The 23,103-nt window shown below is 42.4% G+C and overlaps 1 protein-coding gene across 1 annotated transcript in view; it reads left to right on the forward strand.

Annotated features, from left to right (window-relative positions):
- The first annotated feature begins 13,969 nt into the window (after window positions 1–13,969).
- The window catches only part of LOC121082483 (hedgehog interacting protein), a 79,335-nt gene continuing 70,201 nt past the window's right edge, over window positions 13,970–23,103 (forward strand). The window contains exons 1-2 of the mRNA XM_040581920.1: window positions 13,970–14,774; window positions 21,758–21,953. Coding sequence (XP_040437854.1) covers window positions 14,508–14,774; window positions 21,758–21,953 — 463 coding nt within the window. The 5' untranslated portion in view covers window positions 13,970–14,507. The remainder of the gene's footprint in view (window positions 14,775–21,757; window positions 21,954–23,103) is intronic.

Raw genomic sequence — 23,103 nt, forward strand, 5'->3', positions numbered from 1 at the left:
ATAAGGGAAGAAGACACAGTGTCTTGACAGAAGGCAGTTATGGAGTCAGATGTAAAGCTAGCAACAATTCCATGAATCAATAACATCAGCTTTGTTGAAGTTGGTATTAAAATTCTAATTAGCTCCAACTGTCCCGGGGTTTAAGCAGTTTTCCTGTTACTCTTTCAATTTATCATTCTAACCAGGAAAAACAACAGTGGCCTAGCTTTTTTAGGGACAGGTGCAATCTTCCACTTGTAGCAACCTCTTTGAAGACTGTTTTGAAAGGACAGCTAGCCCCTCTAGACACCTGGCTGTGCTTGGGAAAAGGGATGTCTAGTGCCAATCTCTTTTTCTGGGTGGATATGGCAACAGAGTTGGGCTTTAAGCATGGTTATGTATCTGAGCAATAGGTAGTATTCGCTTGTGAGGGCAGTGCATCCCCTTACAGGCATTTCCTAGCTCCTCCTTGGCAAATGCAGCAGTCCAGATGGAACTGTTCCTTGGGCTGCCAGTTGGACCACCCTGGTTTGTACCAAACAGGATTTTAAAAAACCCAAGGGGATGGAAAAAGTCTGAAAATTAGCAACTAAAAATAAACAGGAAATGAAGGCAGAACTGTTTCACATGAAATGCCATAAATACATGGAATAGAATTGTCCAGTTAAAATTATCAAAATGATGAATTTAAGCAAAAACACTGGAAATAGTGAAAATAATGCCAGGGCAGAAGGGAAAGGAAGAGCTATATTTAAACAAAAAACCTTAAACAACCACAGCTACAATGCTATCACTAGAACCACACATGGATATATCTTCAATGGGAGGTAAGGGAATGTGTCCAGAAGTATGGGATTTTGAAGGTCTGAAACATGTTAACTTTAACAAGGTTCCTGTAACCTCCTTCAGAATTCAGCAGCTATGTTCTGTAGCTTAATTTTTTTTTTTCTTGAAGTAATAGCTTTGAGTTACTACGACTCAGGCCAAGTACATAATGCCAGTTTGTATTCTATCATTCGTACTGTCTAAGCATGAGCAATTAGATAGGAGAGTTACTGCATAATAATAACAACAACAACACTTCACTAGTTATCCAGGATCAGTTCTTAGGACTTAATGCAGCTTCTGTTTCCAGATGGATGTAAGATGCTGTCAGTCTGTGAGGACACGTTATTTTCAATATACATTATTTTATGGAAACATAATGCCAAAGAGAAATAGCACCATCTACAATTCAATAGTACTGCTAAAAGCTGAAAAAGTCAGAAGAATCTTTCAAAAAATACAGTGTACAATCTTCTAGTGCCAAGATGAAACCTGGATGGTCTACACATGACCTTGTTCTTCTGCAGGTTCTGTTACTGCAAAGAGCTGTGAAACTGCTCTCTAACAATTCCATTTAACACTCACACCAACAAAACGTAATACAGTAAATAAAGTATAAACAGATATTATTTACACAATGTATTGTATATGCTAATGTTGAGATATTGAGTAAAATACTGCAATATGCAATTCCTTCGGCATTTCACTCATCTGAGACCTCAAGACACTAAAGGCTGCGTTTTCTAATTTTGGAGTTTTACATAATTGCAGGCACTGGAGCACTTTTGTTATCTAAACAGTTCCTCAAAAAATTTAAACACAGTGAAGCACAATCACGTCTTATCAGATAGATTATTAAGTAGGACTTGCTAGGATACTTGAACTGCTAACCAAAACAACATATGCAGCACATGTTTGTGCAGCAGACTGGGAGCATTAGTCAGTCTTCCTGTTCTGCAAGGTGAATTCCACTTGGTTTGGGGGGGTGGGGTGGGCGGGTGGGGGACATGGGAGGGAAACAACATCACAACACAAAAAACCAGATATACCTTTCCTACAGGAGATACAGAATGCGAAGCATCCAGGACAGCAAACTGGAGAAGTATCACCTTAGAGTTCTTTGGATTTGGTGAACTCTCCCTACAGTTAAGGCCAGCAATACAGTCAGAATCTTAGGTATTTCCATGGCAGCTCTAAGTCAGCACTTCTTTAGGCATCTGTTTCTGAAGCAGCACCATAGAAACTATCTCTCAGTGACTGTGACTGTGCACCAAAGCTCTTAAGTTAGCAGGTAAAACAGCATTAGGTCTCTTTTTAAGTCCCAGTGCTACAAGTATAATCTGGAAATGATACTAACCTTTTCTGGTTCACTCTGCCTTTCAAGCACTAACAATATTTATATATTTGGAATTAAAAGTAATGAGGATAAAACAGTAATTCAATATGAGAGAAGCCAGTTAGCAAAGAGGAACATCATAAGACCATCTAAGATGGTGGGTAGAAACTGCATTCTGCTTTAGTTGGCTGGCCACCTTCCTTTCTTTTGCTACTGAAGTGACACTACACTTTAATATTCTAAAACAATAATGCACAAGACAGAGCAAAAGGCATTTTGCTGTTGTTTCATGGCTTTGGTTTTTTGCCTTTCAAAGAAAATAACACAGAAGGGTCTTTACAGAAAGACCTTGGGGCAGATTCTTAGGTAGCAGAAATTATCATAACTGAGATCAACAGAGACATAACAGTTTCAAACAGTCGATGAGCCTCCTCTTCTCTTTTGTGAGTGGGTCTTATGAAAAAGATCACAGGAAGTCCCATCACAGAATTTCCAGGCCTTGGACACCAAGGACAAAAATCTGCCTCTGCTACAGGTTTCAGCAAATGCACTACTGGTTTTAATGAAGCTCAGCTATTTCTACTTCTTTAATTGTTAGAGCATGGACACTTCAAAAGCTTAGTATTTTTCAATTTTTCTGTAACTTAGAAATTTTCAGTCTCTTAGAGAAGTAATGGGCTATGTTTTCCTCTCCCAAATTTAAAATTTACATTAAGACCTATACAACAAATAAGGAGACGAACCAACCTATTAATTTAATATTTCCCCCTTTTTAAAAAAAAATATGCAATCTTTACTCATTTACTAAGAATTATTCATAGGACAAAAGCAGGAAATCATCATTCTGAATATTATCTATAGGACAGACTTCACACCAAAGTTAAACAAGTCTCAGTATCTCTATCTACAGATATTTAATTAAACAATAGAAGGGAGCATGCATTTTCTCCATACACAACACTACTCTAATAAATGTTCCTTCTACAATCTCTATACTTCCAGAGTTTCTTTAAAATTTACTCTAACACTACTCTACAGACTACTGTAATATGAATTAGATGACAAAATCAAATGTAGATTGCCACTGTGCAGGGTAACATATAATTACATATAAAATACAAATGGGAAATTAAATTCCAAGGGGCTTAAAACAAAAGACTAGAAATATGTTAACTAATTTAAATAATAAAGGTTCTTAAAATAATTGTATTCAGATTTCTGTTTCACTGTGTGTCTCATTCCACTATCATTGCTGTAGTCAGTAAATTTTGAAAAGCTAGGGGATTCAGACATTATTTTACCCATTCCACTATGTGAAAATAGAATTATATTTGATGTACATTGTACCAGAAACTCAGTACAGTGCCAGCAAATAGTGTTCTGTAGCAATATTAATATTTTTTAGTGTTAACTAAAGTTTTTTAGTGAAAACTAATTACCCGTTCTCAGTATGAAACGTCGATGAAGCTGGCGGTAGACTCATACTTGGGTTGCAGCACTCCTCACCGTCTCAGCCAAAATTCACACAGCCAAGGGTGTTGGCTACCTGTAAAACAGTGATATCATCACTGCCAATTGTCTCTTTTCTAAAGATATGTAAACAAAACCATGGCATCAACCAATACGGCTCTTTGCAAAGCTGTATTTCCATGAGCAAAGCTAATACAAGAAATTGCAACTCAAGTATTTTACATTTTGAAAATGTAAAACTGTAACTATGAAAAAGAAGGAACTTTTGTCATTCACTTGAACAGGAGTATTTGTGTATTCACATGCTTCTGACACATATTGATCTGACAGAACCTCAGTTCTTTTCCATCAGGTCAATAATAAATATTCCACAATGTTTATGAATATGCAGGCTCAAAAAGCACCAAACCTATAAGACAAAGAGTAAGATCTCTCCATTTTTGTTGCTTTATGTTAAAACAGTTACTCAGAGCACTTGATACCAATGAAAAATGCATCTTAGGTAGTTTGGGAATGCAAGAAAAATTTCCTATTATAAACAGTACTTAGACTTACGAAGTGCTTTGCATTTTCACAGTACTCTTCAAACAAGTGTGTAAGTACTGTGCCCATTGTACAAGTAAGGTCACTGAAATGGACATGTTTTTCTAAGAAAGATTTAAAAGTAAATGTTTTCCCAAATAAGAATCAGAATACATTGCAATGGTTTCTGTTTCAGAGCTAACCAGAAACCATGGCTTCCTCAACTGTTCAAAAGTTAAGTGGTATGTGAACCAAGTTTATTGTCCTGTCAAAGCATGAATGAAAATATTCCATAGTAATGTAATATTGATAACATAAGTGTAAAAATAAACATAAACATGTAAGTGAACAGATATTGTATACATAGCTAGCTAACATCTTTGCACTCATAAGAAATAAAGTATCAAGGTGATGTAACGCTCAAGTTCAGGCCCAGGCTAGAAGGGGCCTGAATAAGGGGATGAGCAAGAAAGAACTGATAAATTTAGGGGAACCTGTTCAATGGGCTCTAGATCAAGCCACAATGGAGAGGATAAGGTATATCTGAAAGAACTTTGAATTCATTATTTACTTTTCCTGCTCTCTTTTATCATTATTTGTTACCCTTTTTTCCCCTATTGTTCAGTGCTAGTCTCTTTATCCTTTCATTCATAATTTTTTACTTCCTCAAATGAAAAGGTCTTTACTTAGCTCTGTATATCAACGGGTGAATTGCTGCCTACTCTGAGAAAGGATGTAAAAAAACATAATTAACCCATTTAAATGTTACCTCTTTTCAGAATTCCATCTCATCCTAATGGCTGTAGGTAGGTGGATCTCAAGATAGTGTGTGGAATCTTATTTGAGAAATCTCTAAATTAAGGATCAGTAAGAAAGAAGGACAGGACTGTTTCCTCATCAAGTTTGTTTTTCTAGAAATGCCCTATTGGCGTCCTATAGGACTCCCTCCCTGTACGAAACCAGGAAGATAACTCATAATTACTATGTTATCTGCTTGAAATTACAATTTTAACTTCATGTTAAAAAATACTAGTAAAACTTTTTAAAGCTCTGTCTCCTAACCAAAAATACTGGAAACTTTAGAATTATTACCTGTCCACTCAGCTCTGTCAAAACAGTTTAATTCTGCAGACTCCCAGATTAGTTCATCGATTCCTTGGCACAACAGCACTCTCAGGGAACATACAGCTGTCACTTAAAAGTGTTTCCCCAAGTTTTTCTGTACAGATTACTGACTCCTGAGACATACAAGTGCCCTTGATGTTAAAGTTCAAACCCTTTGGAAAACCACGCTTGGTGGAGCGATACACAAACCTCCCAGAAGAACTGAACATTCGGTGTGAGGTTATATAAAACACCACAGGTCCAGAGAGAACAGCCCACACAGTCCCTCTGCTCCTTCAAGCTGCCAGAGGCACAAGATTTCAATGTCCTCAGGGCCTTCCTCCATTACATATATTCAGGTAAGTTTATCATAAACAGTTCCACTGAAAGTACAGTGCTAGCATCCCGGACTTTATATTAGAAAAAAATGACGGCTGCAACAAAGTATTCCCTCGTGAACAACCAACTGACCCTTGAGTTTCCAAAAAACATTGATTGGCAGTAGAAACTCATTTGACTCCCACTCATACTTGACTGATTTGCTAGCAAAATTCAACAACTAGTCCATGATATACACATTGTCCTGCAAACAATGTCTTTCATTATTAAAAATCATGAAATACCATTATTCTAGTGGATGGGTCTGACAAATTGATCCTGATTATCATCCTTTATGGAAGTCACACTTAATGTATTGATCATTATATCATATCTGAGTCGTGACCTACACCTACTAATCTTGTCCCAGACATAGAAAGTAGTTGGTAACTGGAATGCTATGATTTCTGTTTTAAGTAATCATTTAGACCCTGCTCTAAAAAATTATGTGGGGAGTAGGAAAGTTAAAATGCTGGAATCATGACTACTTTAAATCATACTTTTGCCAGAATCAGAACCGAACCTCTGCAGTAAGGGTTAAAAGCAGTCTGTTTACCTCATTCAAACAACATCTAGTCTGCAGTGACCATTCCTTGGGAAATTAGGGATTCCCTCACATCTGTAACAAATTACATGGAGCAGTACAGCTCATCCTTAAAGTTCATTTGATGGTGATTGTAATACATGCCTTAAGGTTAGGATGGCATGCTTAACTCAATCACTTGATTATACACATAATTTCAAATGCTGTAGAAGCCAGGTTGCATATAGAAGTTGTAGGATTCAAGACAGCTGACCTGGAGATCAGGGCCGTTATTGTTCATATCTCACCACAGGCAGACCGCATTCATACAGAGAATAGTACTACCTAATGAGGAAACATACAATAGACTAGAAGAAGTTTTCTATTAGAGCTGTCCAGGAACAGATGGTTCCAGCATCTGCTATTGTGTCTCCTTATCCTGTGTTATTTATTTTTTAAAATATGGTTTGGCCTTAAGTTCAATCAAAGTTCATCTGGCATCCACATCAGTTTCCATCTTTATCCAAAGATCTTCTTTGTTCATACATCTTACAGTCAAATGAAAGGAATTATTCACACATTGCCACCTGTGTGTGAACCTACCACCTACTTAGATTTATTTCCAACCAAAGTTAATGGACTCTTCATCTCAAGGTTTAGAACGTACATGGTCCAATCTGTCTTTGAAGACCACATTCCTGGCAAAATAGTATCAGCCTGCAGAACCAGGGACTCCCAAAACCTGACGGTTTGACAGTGCTCCATCCGGATAAAGTAGCTTTATAACCACATCCTAAACTCCTAGCCAAACTGGTGTCTACATTCCATTTTAATTACAGTGAAGTCGAGCATAATTTTTTAGTTAAAGGTTGACTACTGTAAATAATCTAAAATCTACATGCTTGAAATTTGCTGTGCATCACAGGAGTGTGAGGAAGGGCAAGCAGGCCAAGCTCAGTCACTTCAATGATGGGCTCCCAAAGAACAGCCTCTGTGAGAATTAGCTGTTTACAAAATCACCTGCTTCTTCCAATTTTTCCTTTGCATGACTGGGACTCAGGCTATAGCTTTAATCCTCTCCAGGCTGATCTAATTCAGGCAGGATTTAGGCTGCTAACACAACACTCCCAATGCCCCTTCAGGGAAGAAAGGTAGAAAAAGTTACTAAGGGTAAAATTTGTAACCACTAAATGGACACTTCAAAAAGATGGCACTAGGTATGCCTTACACTGGCACAGACCAGGCAGCCTGGAAGTGCACATAAGCCTGCAGAAGCATGTGTGCTGTTAGAAATGTGAGGCAGCTTTCGGCACTATTCTGATGCCATTTAACAGAGGCCAAAACAACTGATTTTGAACATGCTGTTAGCATGTGCCTGGGAATGACAGTGAGGTACACTGGGACTTCTGCTCCGTATGCCAGGGCACTTGGTAGTTCTGAGAATGATGTGTTGAGGAGCACATATATTTGAGATGAAGTCCCTACTTTCTGAAAGTTATGCTACTGAATTGGAACACACATTTCTGAAAGCTACATTACAGATACAAATTAGACACATGCTGTTCTAGGAAAATATATGACGATGGTTGTTGACTCCGCCGTTATTTTCCACCTGTGGGAGAAAAGGATTTTTACTGTTTGGAAAGGAGCCTCGAATAGCACAGTTAATATAGCCTATGTGCTCTATATGCAGCAGTGCTGTACGTGGTGCCTGAGCATGTATTCTATCAAAGCTTCTGTGAAGAATTTCCCAAAGCTTCCACATCAAATATGAATTGACTCACACTGATTTATTTAACAGAGCAAAATGCACGTGCACTGCATCAACACAAAGAAAATCTGTGGAATCCTCTCTGACATCCCAGCCACCAAGCAGCTCGGAGCAGAGCTTCATGACCGCTTCGTTTTAACACTGCCGGGCTACAACTTCTGTCCCCACTCTTGGCAGGAAACAAAGAACACTAGGCACAAATATTTAGGCCCATTATTTAGTTCTGGTATGAGCAATATCCCTTATTCGGAAAGAATTTTATTCCTTTGGTAACTACTACAAGCATTTCAGTTTCCTTGATGGCATCTTAAATAAATTGTTCCTCCAGCCAGCTAAGGATACTTTAAACGCTGGAGCGAGGGATAGCATACACGTGGCTGGTAAACTGCAGTAGGCAGTGGGATTACTACAGTACCTGGTAGGAAAGAAAGATTTTCCCACAGCAGCTTCCTTTGTCTCTTTGTAACACACATAAATAGAGACCCGCTGTTGAGGTGAATTACAGCAGGTAGTGAAAGTATGCAGACCATAGGCAAGAGGGCCTCTTGAGTCTTCATTCCCTCACAAAATGGTTTGCTTTATCTGCCTTCTAGTTAGCCTAGCCTATGTTGCAAAATTGAACACACATAATTGAGGGTTTGTGTTAGCAGCTGACGTGATGTGCTAAAATAATCTGTAATTCACATTCCCTGATGGGCCAATCAAGTGGAGTTAACATCAGTCCAATACTGCTTTTGTACCCAGAAGGGACTCGGGCTTTTTTGAAGTCATGTTTAGAGAGTAGATGCATTAGTTTACAGTCCCAAATGGTCCAGGTGGCTTCAGCTGGTTTAGAGGATTTCTAAGAGCCATGGGGAACTCTGTGGTAAAGACATACCCTAAAAACCTGTCTGTGACTGTCTGAGCACCTATTTTCCATAAAAAATATCCTAACAAGTCCTGTTCATTCATGTTATACCAGCTTTCACACCTCGTATTTGTGGTATGCAAAGACAAGCAACATGTTATTCCCAACCCCATGAAATGATGTGGGCTATAGTATATGGTGGATAGAACCAACCAGAAATGCTGTAACCAAACTGAAAAAATTCTGTTACATCACAAACAGAAATATAAGCAAAAATATAATGGTTTTATAAACTTCTGACTAACCACAAGATGCTTTAATTAAACCATTCCAGCAGTTTTCCTTCTTCATTACCAGAGGAGCTGCTGCAGCAAATGGAATTGCAGAGTCCACAGCTGTGGGGAACTCCTGCCATAAAGACTGTCCCGGAGTCAGGATTTCCTGATATTACAGTTCTCCGCCTTTAAGCCACAGGAACCCTAGACCCAGTGATGTAGCAAAGAGCCAGAAAAAACTCTCAACTTCACTTCTAATGGGACTCTCAGGACAGCTGGGCTTTCACTCAAAAAAAGCCAGAAGCACAGGAGCCCAGACTGCCAAACCTTGAGATTCCTGCTCAGGTCCTCACTCCAAATTTCCAGGTTCCTGGGTCTCTGTATATGTAGCTGACAGGAAACAGAGAGATGGGGCCTTTAACTTTCAGGAGCCACAGCTAAGGCAGAAGCAAGAGCTTAAACTCTTAAGTTCGGTTTCGTTTCAAAGTAATTTAAATGAACTATCTGACTCCTATAGAAAGATTTTTCTGCTTTCCTTTCTAAATGAAACATGTAGAATTCAAAATTAAATGCTTTTTTCCAGAACTGAATCTGGAAATGGAACTCTTAATTTTGAGCATCTACAGTGGAGATTCCATGATTGAGTGTTCCTCACTGTTCTATGATAGTGATCCCAGGAAGAACACAGAATCATAGAAGAGTATCTGAAGCTGGAAGGAACCCATAAGGATCACTAAGTCCAACTCCCTGCTCCTCACAGGACTACCTAAAACTAAGAAATAAGGTAGAATCATTGGCTTCACAGCACATCCTACAGTTTAGGAAGAGCGCTCAAAATAACAAGTGTAATGTTACAACGGACTCAGGAAAAGTGTAATGGTGCTGAGATATGGAGAGATTCCACCCTCATTTCATCTGACAACAAAGTGGTTCTGAAAAAAAAAAAAAAAAGCTTTTTTCTCTTAAAAAAAGTAAATAGCAAGGCAAAAGTATGTTTCAGAAGTTCAGCTCAAATGCCAGCTAAAAGAAAATCTCAGCCACACCCCAAGAGCTGAAGTCCACCTGCTTCACCTAGTGCAGTGTCCCTGATACAGAGGGGTGATCTCCATGTACTAGTATTTTAAATAACATAATTTCTCAGACACAGAGCAAGGTGAGTGCTGGCTTGTCTCCTAGTCTGCTCCAACATGGCAACATTCCTCCTCATGGCACGCCAGGTATTTGCCACTGGTGTGGCAGGAGATGGGATCTAGCCCTGATACCACTGCTGAGAATACACATCTCATACTGCATGGGTTTAGCTGTGAAAGTGTGGTGACTGCATGTGAAGTTCTTCTGTGAATCACAACAGTATGTAAAGATATGCATTCAGACAACATCTGTTGGGAGGTTAGGAATAATCTGATGCTACTGTTTGCTTCCATCAAATATGACACCATGAGATAACTTTGTCCAGCCTCTGCTCCTATCTGCAAACTGATATGATAACTATATTTCCCAAAACTGACACTAGCTGCTACACATAACTGCACGTTTCCTCTTTTGTTCAAACTACCAAAGGAATTCACTCACTTTAAACCTTAAAGCGGGTTTCTTGATACAATTAAATTCCTTTGCAAAATATGTATGACTGTCTGAGAACAAACAAAATAATCTGAGAAATAATAAGTTCAAGTGCACGCTACAATCAGCCTTCTACTCTTAGAAGGGTATTCTGAGACATTTAATTCACACGATACAGGTACCGTGATGTATCATGATATAGATAAGACGACAGACAATGAAGCTAATGGCATAAATAAGCACAGTCTGCTTATCTCCTGGGTGAAACTACAAGAAAATCTAGCTACATTCAAACACTGTAGCAGCAATAGCTTCCTTTTTAAAAACTTTCTAACCTCTCACACTTAATTGCATTGTAACCCAAAGATTCTCATCTACATCCTACATATTCTGAACAAATTACAGAATTTATTCAATTGACTTACAGCATTACCATGTTTAATCATTTCTAGTAATGAGCTTCATATGACAGAATCCAGGTTGTCTTAAAAAAAATGATGTGTCTATTAACCATATTTCCTATGTGTATTTTTTTCTTTCTTCTTAAGTATTCCCTTATCTCTGTTTCTCAGAGGCTGAAAGTCACCTGAATTTGACACTGTGAACTGGCATATACTAATACTGACCTTAACTTTGCATTATTAAAAAGGTTTATAAATAAAATCTTGTATCAACCAGCTTGGAGAAAGTGCTTTGTTAAAGAAGCCATCATGTACTTTTAAAGTGTGGAAAGGAATATAAGATTCAATCGGTCCTCTTGCACAAAACCCCAAGAATCAGCAACTTCTATTCAGAGGTTTTAAAGGTCTTGCTTATATATTTTTACATCACTCTATCATTATATAGCTTGAAGTTTTGAGCACTTTATGTTATACAAGGCAACAGTACATTCCATGGAATTTCTGCAAAATATCTCCATCATAGATCTGTGTAAAATTTCTGTGTAGAAACTGACCTTCACAAACTGTCAGCTCTTACTTAGTCTGGCAACTTGATCTAAATCCCATTTCGGGAAACCATTTTCTAATTAATCCACCTCAATCTCACCTCCTCTGAGAACTGGTACAGGTATACATAGAAACAGATATTTATGCAGGCAGCATTTGAAGGAGGAAGAAAGGTTATTTACCGTAGCTGTATTACTTTGATCATACAGATTTACATTCCTCACTTCCTCTCTCCTTCAATGAGACAGGAGCTGCAAGGACCAGGCCACAACTGCTCAACAGAAATCTGCACTGAACTTTTGTTTTTTCAAGAGGGAATCTGCCCTGCAGCCACTTCCTTCCACTGAGTTCCAGCTTCCCACTCCCATAAGGGAGATGCAGGGCAGAAGTATGTGAATCTGCTTGGAAAATATGAGCACCTGTCTACACAGGGAAAGATGACATACAGGCCTCCGGCTGTGTCCTTTTGCCACTACAGTTCTGCCAGTAAAACCCTCTGTAAGGTGTCTGCTTGGGAATAGAAGTGACTTTCTTCTGCTACCGTTATTCTGCTTTATACCAGTCACTTTTATTTCAGAATAATCTATGTAATAACCCAGCGTAACAAAAATAGCATAACTGTTGAGGTATAACTACATTGCCACAGTTCTGCTAGTCAGGTTGCTCATGGAACATGTCCATGTATCGCCAAGCGGTACTTTTTTCTAAAGCTGCAAAGCAAGGATGCTGTATCACCAGTGCTGTTGATATTCTAAGGGTGCCATCCTTATTTGCACTCATCAGCATGGGTGCTGGGGCCCATGCCATACCACAGGCCTGCCTCATTGATGTTGATGTAGCCCAAGCCTTGGTCAGGAAGATTTTCACCCAAACAAGAGTCAGTGGTAAGACAAGGGCTGCTCACGAGTTTAGGAACTGCTAGCTTTTAAGAAATGCACCTAAAAGGAGAGGAAAGTGTCTTTATGTCTGCTCAGTGATTTATCTGACGTCCTGTTTGTCCATGCGCAATTCCTATTTAGTTCAGCGTGGACCACTTAAGGATAAGAGTTTAAATACAAATCTGAAAAGACTAATTTTCTTTGGTTAAAAATAAACATGAGGAGAACAGTAACAGGCCCTAGCTGCCTCAGAAAAAATGCTCGTGAGGAACTCCAGGCAATACTTCTTACACTTTCTCCCTCCTCAGGGGGCTCTTTGGGTGCAAGCCATTTTTTCCTCTATTTCAGGGGTTAGCAGCAAGTCCCTAGCAAATACGTCTTGGGGCTCTTTTTCTCCAGCTGCCTTTTACCCCCAAGTCAGTGGCTGTGCCACTGCTGCCCCGAGGACTTCCACTCCTCCCTCTCCCCCAGGGGAAGGAGCCAACACCTCCTCCTACCCTCTAGCTCTCTCTTCCCACCTGTGGGGCTCTGCAGCACATCCTCCCCGGAGGCCTCTGCCTCTACACCCTGGTCTGGCATCTTTCTCCTTTTCCCAAATTCATTTCACCCCTGTTCGTACTGGGTTGGCCCTTCCCTTTCCAGCTGGCTCCTTCCTGGTCTCCCAGGTGCTTTCTTGCCACCAAGTGCCAGATACCAGGCTCGTCCCAGTCTTCCCAAACAGAGGTCTCCCATTTCTAGCCAACCAGGAGGATGCTCGCCCCTGTGCACCACGCTCCCTTCTGCCATTGGCAACGGCCGCCATGTCCGCGGCCGCAGCCGCCAAGGGGTCCTGCTCCGAACCTGGTGAGCGTGGTGACAGGCACCAAGGAGCCGGCCCGCTGGCCTACGCTCCTCCGATTCCTGGGCGGGAGTGAGGATGCCAGAGCCCCGCCAAAAAGGCACCTGGAGCTGAGCGACACCTCCACCGCTCGCCCCCGTGGCCGTCGATGCCCGCCCCGCGCGTCTGGAAGGTTCCCTGGCGTCTGGGGATGAGCCGAAGGGGCCGCCGGCGGGCCCGGCCCAGCGGACCCAGAGCGGCACCTCAGCGCGCCGGCCGAGGGCGGTGAGGGGGCTCCGCCGCCGGGCCGGGCCCCTCAGCCGTCAGGGGCGCAGGACCCACCTACAGCGCTCGCCTTCCGCCGGGCACCGACGCGGCTCCACCGCTTCCCGCCGAGACCGGGCCGCCCGGGGGAGGGAGGGCGCCCGTCCCCTCCGCCAGCCCTGCGGGAGCCCGGGGTCCCGTCCCACCGGGGGGAACGGGGCGGCGAGGGGCGCGGCGACCCCCGGGCCGCCGGCGGGAGCCCGCTACAGGGCGGGGCGCCGCCGCCAGCCTCGCGCCGGGCGCGGCCTCGCGCAAGCTCCCGCTGGCCGCTCGCGCGCGGGCCCGGGGGGGTGGGGGGGGGTGGGGGGGGGGTGGGGGGGGCGCGAGGCCGGGCGCGGCGCCGCCGCTTCCCGCCGGGCCCCCGCGGCGGCGCGGGCGGCACGCGCGGCCGGTGCCGCCGGGTGACGTGCAGGGCGCGCGGTGGCAGCACCTCCCCGCGCGCGGCTTAAAAAGAAGAAGAAAAGAGGGAGCGAAACATGAGAGCCCTAGTGAGCCGCAGCCGCCGCCGGCAGCAGCGCAGGGGGCATCGCCCGGCCCGGCCGCCGCCGCCGCCGTCCCACCTCGGGGACACCCTTCCTATGGGACGACAAGTGAAGGGCTGCCGCCGCCCGCTGCCCGGCCCGCCCCGAGCCTCGGCGCCCCGGCGCGGCAGCGGCCGCCGCTAAACCTGTGCCACTTGCACGGCTCGGCCGGCCCCGAGCATCCTCCCGCCGGGCCCGGGGGCTCGCTGCCCCGCGCCCGCCTTCTGGCGTCCGCCTCCCTGGGAGCGGGGGTGCTTCTCCTCCGTAGGCTTTTTAATTGCTACCGTGACTGTCCTCCTCCAGACTTTCCCCTTCTGTGGGAGGGAGGTGGTTTCCTGATCTGAAGTGCACGGGAAAGTCAGTGGGATTCCCCTCCTTCTGCCCCCACCCCCCCCTTTTTTGGGTGCATTCACACGCTCCCTCAGGCATGATGCTCAAGATGCTGCCGTTCAAGCTGCTGCTGGTGGCCGTGGTTCTGTGCTTCTTCGAGGGGGATGCCAAGTTTGGGGAGAGCGGAGCCCGGAGGAGAAGGTGCCTCAACGGGACCCCGCCGAGGCGGCTGAAGAAGCGCGACCGGCGGGTGCTGTCCCCGGAGGCCCCGGGCGGCGGGGAGGCGATGTGCCGCGGCCTCTACCCCCGCCTGTCCTGCTGCTCCCGCGCTGACGCGCAGGGGCTGCTGCACGCCGAGGCCAAGGTAGGCACCGCCCGGGGCTGCTTTGGGCTCGGCGGGGGGATGCTGGGGGTCTTGGGGTGGGTTTGGGTGTTCTTTCCGCGCGGAGCCCGCGCACCAGCCGCTAACCTGCTGCGCTCCCGGGCGGGGGGCTGCAGCGGCGGGGGCGAGCGTGTCTGGCGGGGAGGGGAGGGCGAAGCAGCGGCGTGACACCGGTGCCGGTGCCTTTCCCCGGGAGCCGCGGGCTGCAGATCCGCTAGCCGGAGGGGAGGGGACGCTCGGCGGGGACAGCGCTGTGCCAGCCCACGGGGCTGTGCGTGGAAGTTACTTTGTGTTTGGCCGCAGCGGCGGTTTCTGGCGGCGGCTGCGGCCCCGGGCCGGGGTCGGCGGGCCGGTGCAGCGGGACCGGGCCGCCCGCAGGTACCGCTGCCCGGGTGGGGCGGCGGCGGAGCGGGCCGGGCTCGGGCTGCCGGCCGGGCGCTGGCAGCGGCGGGGCTGCGCCCCGGCTGGGCGGCGGTAACCGGCGTGTTTTGCCGGGGTGCACAATGTTGTCGGATTTGCTCCACACGCTTAATCGGGAAGGCTTTTCGCAGCGCAGATGGGGCCGGGGTACCAAAACTTTGTCACCTCCAGCCTCCTCCCGGCGCGTTCGTGGGTCAGAATTTCGCGCACCGGCCGCGAACGACCCCCGACGCCCCCGCTGCAGCACCCCTGCGCTAACAGCTCCCGCTAAGCACCCGTTTCTCGCACAAGGTGCCGGGAGACGAGTCTCCCTTTTCACATCACCTGGCAGCCTCTCTGCCCACTTTCAGGCTGCGGTCATGTGAAGGGAAGCACCTCCTCTGCTCACCGATCTCTGCTACGGCTCCAAAACTGTCAGCTTTCCGCATCCTATAGCAAGTTACATTCTGCCTATGGGCCCGCCGTGTAGGTTTGCTCCCCGCACTGGTACCCAGCTGCGGGAGCGTGTTGGATAAGCTGCGCCGCGATGATCAGCGTTGCCATCCAGGGGTACGCACAGGGAGGGAAGTTACTCAATAACGTCATTAAGAATCACTGCACGTGAAATTAACCATCAGGTGTCTTTCTCCCCCCCCCCCCCCCCCCCCCCCCCCCCCTTCATCCTGGTTTAGGTTTAATTAAGAATTCCTCAGTTACAACTCTGTAGTTGTCAAGGTCTGAGAGACTCTTGGAAAACTTGTGTTTTCAGTCTTGCTGGCCCAAGCATAATAAAAAAAAAAAAATACCCAGCCTGAATCGAATTTTTATGCTCAGTTCACGGTAGATTTCACTCCATTCTCATGTAAACAGCTTCTACGAATCAACATATGTGTCTGGGTGGTATCTCTCACTTTGTTTTGTAACAAAAAGCCATATTGCATCATTTAATTTGCTCAAGTCATGCAAATAGGAAAAAATCAATAGGACAAAAAGGGGTCGACTTATCCTCCTCCCCACTAAACTGCTGCCCACACACAGAGTCCTGTTGCTTATGGCAAAAGAATAACAACAACACCATTGTGTTTGTTAGTTGGTTCACTAATGGGTGAAACTGGAGAACATCATTCTCCTTCAGTCTCCAGCTCTGTCCAAATGTTCATGCCTTTTGAGGGAGCATTTGTCCTACCCCCTCTATTCCCAGATGAGTGAGAACTGTCTTACTGCAGGTTTTCAGCTGCAGATCTCTCTTTATTCATACCATATGCAGCAGCAGTTTGAGATTCAAGGCAGATATATTTCTTCATATTGTCTAGAGACAGTGTCATTAAGCTCCTGTGTGATAATTGAATTAAACTATAAACTAACCACACACAGATAACCTGAAAGATCTAGCTGGGTAAAAGAAAAAAAAAAAAGAAAAAGAAAGAGGAAAAAAAAAAGAAAAAGAGTAAGGACTGGAAAATATGTCCTTAATTCACCCTGTTTGCAATGTCTCGGTGGCATATATGCTACTGAGATTATTCAGTGCTTGGAGACCCTTGTAGTAATTGGCTGAATGTAGTAAATTGAAAGTTGAATTTTGGTTAGTTTTCAATCCCCAGGCAGCTGAAGGGTTTATTCTTTTCTTACTGTTCCTTGAAAATATCTTTTAATTCCCTTTGGGGTTTGTTTGTCTATTTATTTATATATTTTATTAAATAATGGTACTAAAAACCTCATATAAATGTGAGGAATTGACCATATATGCCACAGTAGCTATTTCTGAGCTGTTGAACCTGTTTTTTCAAATATAAATTACACTTTTTAAGGAGTACTGTTTTACAGGGGTTTAAAATCAGACTGGTTTTCGCCAAAGATTAACGTTTATGAAACTCACAAACTTGCTTTATCATATCAATATATGTTTAGAAAAAAATGTCAAAATACATGTCATTTATATTTGGCAGAATGGGATGGTCATTCCATAAAAGATGTGGCAAACTATTAAGGAATACATTTGAATGGAACTTTTCTAAAACCACATTTTTTTAAACTTTGTTCTACTACAGTTTCAAAACTTGCTTTTTTTTAACTCCATCATATATCTACACGATGGAGTGGCTATGACACTAATGAATCTGAATGCTAGCTTCTTTAAAAAAAATATTTGAGCATGCTCAGTAGACATTTTAATAAGAGCTGCTTGGTGAAGATGCCAGGTCTTTGAGAATTTTTACCCAAATTATTGATCTGTGTTTATAATGAAAACACTACCATTGCCTGGGGTTTTGGGAACAAAAATGGAGCTACCATAATGAGCAGATACAACATTGCACTGGCTCAAGTAAGATTTTGGCATTCTGTTGTTGACATTTAACTCTTTGTCTTCTAGTTTTCTGCACTATCCCCTTGTTTATGAAAGGCTACTACATCCCAGTCAAGCATTGTAATACCAGTTTTTCTAAAAGTTTGCTTACAGCCCAACAGGCAAAGTCCTCTCTACCTTGGATGGTTTCACAGCCAAGGCTGTCAAGGAATGGGTGAAAAGTAATTGTTTTCAAGTGTGCCCTTTTACAATCATTTGTTTGCTCTGGCTCTTTCACGAACAAAGGCTATTGTTGAACACATCCAACTAAACAAATAACTCATCTTGGGGTCCCTTTAACAGCTGCCTTAGTACAATGATCTATTTACATATTACCCTAAAATTGAAACCGAACTCTTTAATGACATAATCCAGCACTATAATACAGAAGAAGCATATGTTCAACCCAACAGCTGAACAATCTCCTAAGCATATGATTTTTAGACATAAATGCTTGTATATCAAATACTGCTTAATGCAATGGCTTACTTCACTGGGTTTTTTTCTGTTAACATTAAAATTATATTGCCTTTCTCAAACTAAATATGACAGCACACAAAACAGATTACAATATTCAATGTAAAGAATTTCTGTCTATTGTGTTGTCTTTTTCTTCTTCTTTGCACTATTCTTTCTGTTGATAAACCCATTTAGTATGCTGCGCTTTCCTGCGCATTCCAGGATTTATCTTACCTTTAGTCTACTCGTTTTGCTTTCATGTGGCTAGAGATTAAAGGATGATCTTACAGATGTTGTAAATTAGTCAGCAGCAGGCATAATCATTATTAGGCATGTTGCAATAAATGTTTGGAAGTTTTACATATTTTCCAGAGCACAGTTAGTTTAAACCACTGCAGTTTGATGGTTTCACATACAACTTTAAAAATTGAAGTAGGAAATCAGTTTACATTTCTTCAAGAGACCAAAGCCATTGTCAGCTTTAAGGTCATTTTCAAAGTACAGATCCAACAGAAAAAGCTTCATTCAAATAAGTATTTCAGCTTTCTCTTAAAGCTGGCTTAATATACTCCAGGACAAATACATTATCGATTTACTGAAATTTGGAATAGAACAGTTGTCCTATCTCCCAGCCAGGACAGAGTTATACATCAGACCTCACACAGAGCAAATGTTACCACCCTATTTTCCTTGAGCATTCTAAAAGTTAAATAACACTGTACTTGATGTTCAGATAATTGATTGACTCTCATTCCTTAATCTTCCGATTAGCTATTATATGACCAAGATTCATTCCAGAAATTACATGAGGGGGTGAATTCCTGTGGTTAATTCCTGGATAGCAGCTGCTCAGGGGGATTAGGATCCTTTTGTCTTAACTTTGAGGACTGAAATGTTGGCAAGCGTTACTTCTCCTGTATCACCAGGCAACGTCAATTACGTTTTCCACAAGAAACAGTAAATTAGCATTGCTATCCTGTAATTTTTTTCCCCTGTTCACAATGTGTTCTGGAGTGTTCCAGCAGAAGTGCAGTTTTCTGTCTGCATCAATGTGGAGTTAATTCAATAAACACACTGAGTTATTTACCTAGTAATACCTCGTGTTTACTTGTACTTCTAAACACACTATCATACTGCTACCACAAGAAAGCCTACTGCCTGAGATCGACTCCCTGATGAAAACATCTGAGACTTTTGCAAAGCAGGTGATACTACTGAGTGTAGGCAAGAACATTGCCAAGTCTAGTAGTGGTGCACTATCCTGTGGTTGAAACACCAAAACAGGTCATTTCATCCTTACTTTAGGAGAGCTCTCAGCTTCTTGGTGACATAACGTTCTTAAAAAGTAGCAGTTATGGACAGTGCTTTCGATCATCCCCTGTCGGCTTCAGGCTTTGTTCTATTTGGCAGACAGTGACATGACTGAATTATACAGGCCACAGCATCAGAACCACAGTAACGCAAAGTAACAAGGTCAGGATGCCATCATCCCTTAAGAAAGTCCAGCTAATGCAGAGGATTGCCTCAGCAGTGTCAACTACTGCAAGCATGTAAAGTCTGATCTCTACTACCTGCATTGCAATCCTAGGCAGCATTAAGTTCAACGTTTTATTATTGTGTATTTTGGTTATACTTTGGTTATCATTACATTTTTAGTTCTTGCCTTCAAGGCATTTTCCTTCAGATCTACCATATCTAGAACATCTGAAATTCAAGAAGGAAGACTAAGGTTAACAGTTCTGCTGCTATGCCCAAATGAGCAGTCTACCAAGAAGAATCTAAACCTTTTCAGGAGAGAAGGGGCTGCCACTGTGGAAAAGAATTCCCCGAAGAATTCAGGGCCAATGCAAACCTTTTGCCATACATGCAACATGCAATTAATTGATTACTGTCTTCAAGGTTTAAAAATAAAACAAAGGTGGGGAAACCCTTTCCAAAAGAAGATACGAGACAATTATATTCCCAAGAAGGATCTGAAAAGAGATACTAAACCATACATGCCAGATGTTAGTCACATTACTTAATTGCAGGTGCTATGAAGCCAAGGATAGTCTGAGGACAGATAGTCTAAAGAACAGAACATTTAATGCATTTAACAATCCTGGCAAATCTGGAGAAATCGGTTTACAGCCAATGGCAGCTCTTTCAGAATAAGTGTAGAAGCCAAACTGTGTTCTTCTAATCAGTGGCTCAGCTTACGCTGCTAACCTTTAGTACATGTTTCAGATGGCCTTTGGACAATGTATATATGGTAAGACTAAATCTTCCTGGAAACGGTTCATCTTCTAAAATAAGGTTCCTTTAAATAGGATTTTGTGTAACTGTACAGGCCATATATTGTGTAATATTTTGAATATCTATCTCTTCAAAACAATGGAGAGTGCATTTCTCTTGTTTGAGGTTTATGTAATTATGATCCATAAATAAAATGCTGAGTTCAGAACTGTGTTATCGAAGTACTGCATCCTAGAAGAGAGCCAACCTATAAGACAGCTCTACTCAAACATATGAAGAGTCCTCATGCATTGAATAACTTATTTTATCAAAAGCAATTTAGGCAATTCCCTTCAATGTTATGTTGCAAGGGAATGACATTCAAAAGTCCTTCTACAAATCAACTCAGAGATACGAACTTTAGCAAAACTGTGTCACTGTTTTCAAATGTGCTGTTTACAAATATTTACAAATTTTACAAAATGCGAATATTTACTGCATTAATATTTCTTAATAGAAGTGTCTTACAGTCTCTGTTTAAAACTGCATTAAAAAAATGGCAGAAAGAACCTGAGTTTTGTTTTTGCATTGGATCAGATTCAGTCCCTCTCAACTGAGAACACATTTCCCACTACCCACCATTGGGATGAATGATCAAAAAACAATCAATGTGGTTAACAATAGATTAACAAAGTGCACTGTATTCAAAGACTAATAAAGACGACTATGCTGTTTTCCATTATTTTTCACGATTTGATGACATTGCGCTCCTTAGGCTCCTGTGTTTACTTAAACACATCATCAATCGTGGTTTCGTGCTCCTTCAACTACTATGCATAATATATGCTCTTTTTTTCAGGACAAAGCTACTGTTTCGATATTCAGACAAACAAGATGTTACAAATTCTACTTTTTCACTTACAAAGTGAAATGTCTGAAAACATGCAGCTTTTCCTACCTCCAAGTAGTTTGCTTCAGAGAAAGCAAAAAGCAGAGCAGGATTTAAAATGTGAAGAAGCCAAGGCACCTGCTGAACTCCACAGCAGCCATTTCAGTAGCCAGACCCGGGTATTGTTCAAGATACACCTATTTAGAAAAGACCACGATGTGTTTTGATGGTAGGAGTTTTAGTCTTTAAATGCTTGGACAGGTCACTTTACAAGTTAGGATTTTAAGTATTTCTCGTAAGAGAAGTGGGTAGAAGGCCTGCTGCTGTAGCTTCTCCTTATGTAAATGATCCCTCTAGTTCAGAGACTGCCTACATGATTAAGAGATTGCAGGCATGAGTCCATAAAATAACTCGAGTACTGTTATTCTTATCTGGGAGAGAGAAGCAAGCGCTTAAAATCTCACTGTACTAATGACATATTGCACATTCAATAGTAATAATTTCTGCACTTCCGGAACAGTGACATGAAACATGATGCATTTATACTAACTGTATGGTTCCACTAGCATTATTTATTACATTAGATCATGCAATCTTTTTTTTTGTGTAGGATGGGGAAACAGGTCATATGCTTATTTGTTTCTGGTTTGTGGCTTGCAGATACTTTCTGTTACCAACAACACAGAATGTGCGAAGCTACTGGAGGAAATCAAATGTGCACACTGCTCACCTCATGCTCAGAACCTATTCCACTCACCTGAGAAGGGGGAAACACCCGAGAGAGAACTAACTCTTCCCTACCTGTGCAAAGACTATTGTAAAGAATTCTATTATACTTGCAGAGGTCACATACCAGGTAAAACCAATTGAAAAATATGGGGCTAAAGGATGTCTGCTTTGAAATGTTGATGTTGCCTGAGCAGTTACAGATCCAGCTCTTCACTAGGTAAAATCCCTGTTGATATCCAGGGGGGTTTGCTCAAGGAAAGACAGAATATCTCAGGGTCTTCACCATGGTTGTGTAGTGTAGTGAGGGAAATGTTTTGAGCACTTTCTCGCCACCCTTCTATTAAACCCTCCATGAAACCCAGGATTATTTGTTGGCAAAGGCACCTGAAACTATTACCTTTGCTGAAACATTAGCATGCTCATTCAAATCATGTAAACAAGCAGCTAGGCATCCAAAAGGCTATTCTAAATGATCAATAGCTTTAAAATGCAAGAAATAAAGGATGCTGGCTGTTTGCTGTAGACTCTAAAAGCTGATGAGTAAAGCGTTTTTTCTGGTTTTGTTACCCTAGAAACTGACGTTTTTTCCACAGGGTTTGAAGCCCATTGAAATCAAAGGAAGCCATTCGATAGACTTCTGTGATCTCTGAATCACTTCCAACACGCTGTTAACAACCAAATTCTTAACTAACCTAACACTTCCTCACTATAGTCAGTAGAGTTAGCTGGACATAACCAAAACCAGAATTTGACCTGTGTTGTCTAAGCAGTCACCAAATGTGTGCTATCACTTGTAACTATATCAACAAAATAACCACAAAAGATGGTTCTTTTAGAAATACTGTCTTAATACACCCTTATATTAAATAACATCTTTGGTATTCTCAGTAGTAAACTATTTATATGTTTAAGACTGTCATTTTTAAACTATGCTTTTTTCCCTGTCCAAACACTACTTATAAATAATGCCACACAGGAGAAAATAATTGAACTGGTTATGTTTTCTTTTTTTTACTAGCAACACAGGCTGGAAAAAACAGTTGATAATGATATGAAAAATGAATTTGTGAATAGTCATTTTTGACATATGAACACAACTCTGTAATATAATATAAACATATTTGAGTAAAGGGGATAGTTTAAGCGGATGAGATTTGGATGAGGGTTTTTTAATTGCATGTGTACAGTGTGTACTTGTTTTCTCTGAAATCCCAAGAGCGCAGGGATTTTTTGCAGCGTACTTTTATTGACTTGAGAAAACATTTTGAATTGACTTA

The sequence above is a fragment of the Falco naumanni genome, chromosome 1, assembly GCF_017639655.2.
Source record: "Falco naumanni isolate bFalNau1 chromosome 1, bFalNau1.pat, whole genome shotgun sequence".
Lineage (NCBI taxonomy): Eukaryota > Metazoa > Chordata > Aves > Falconiformes > Falconidae > Falco > Falco naumanni.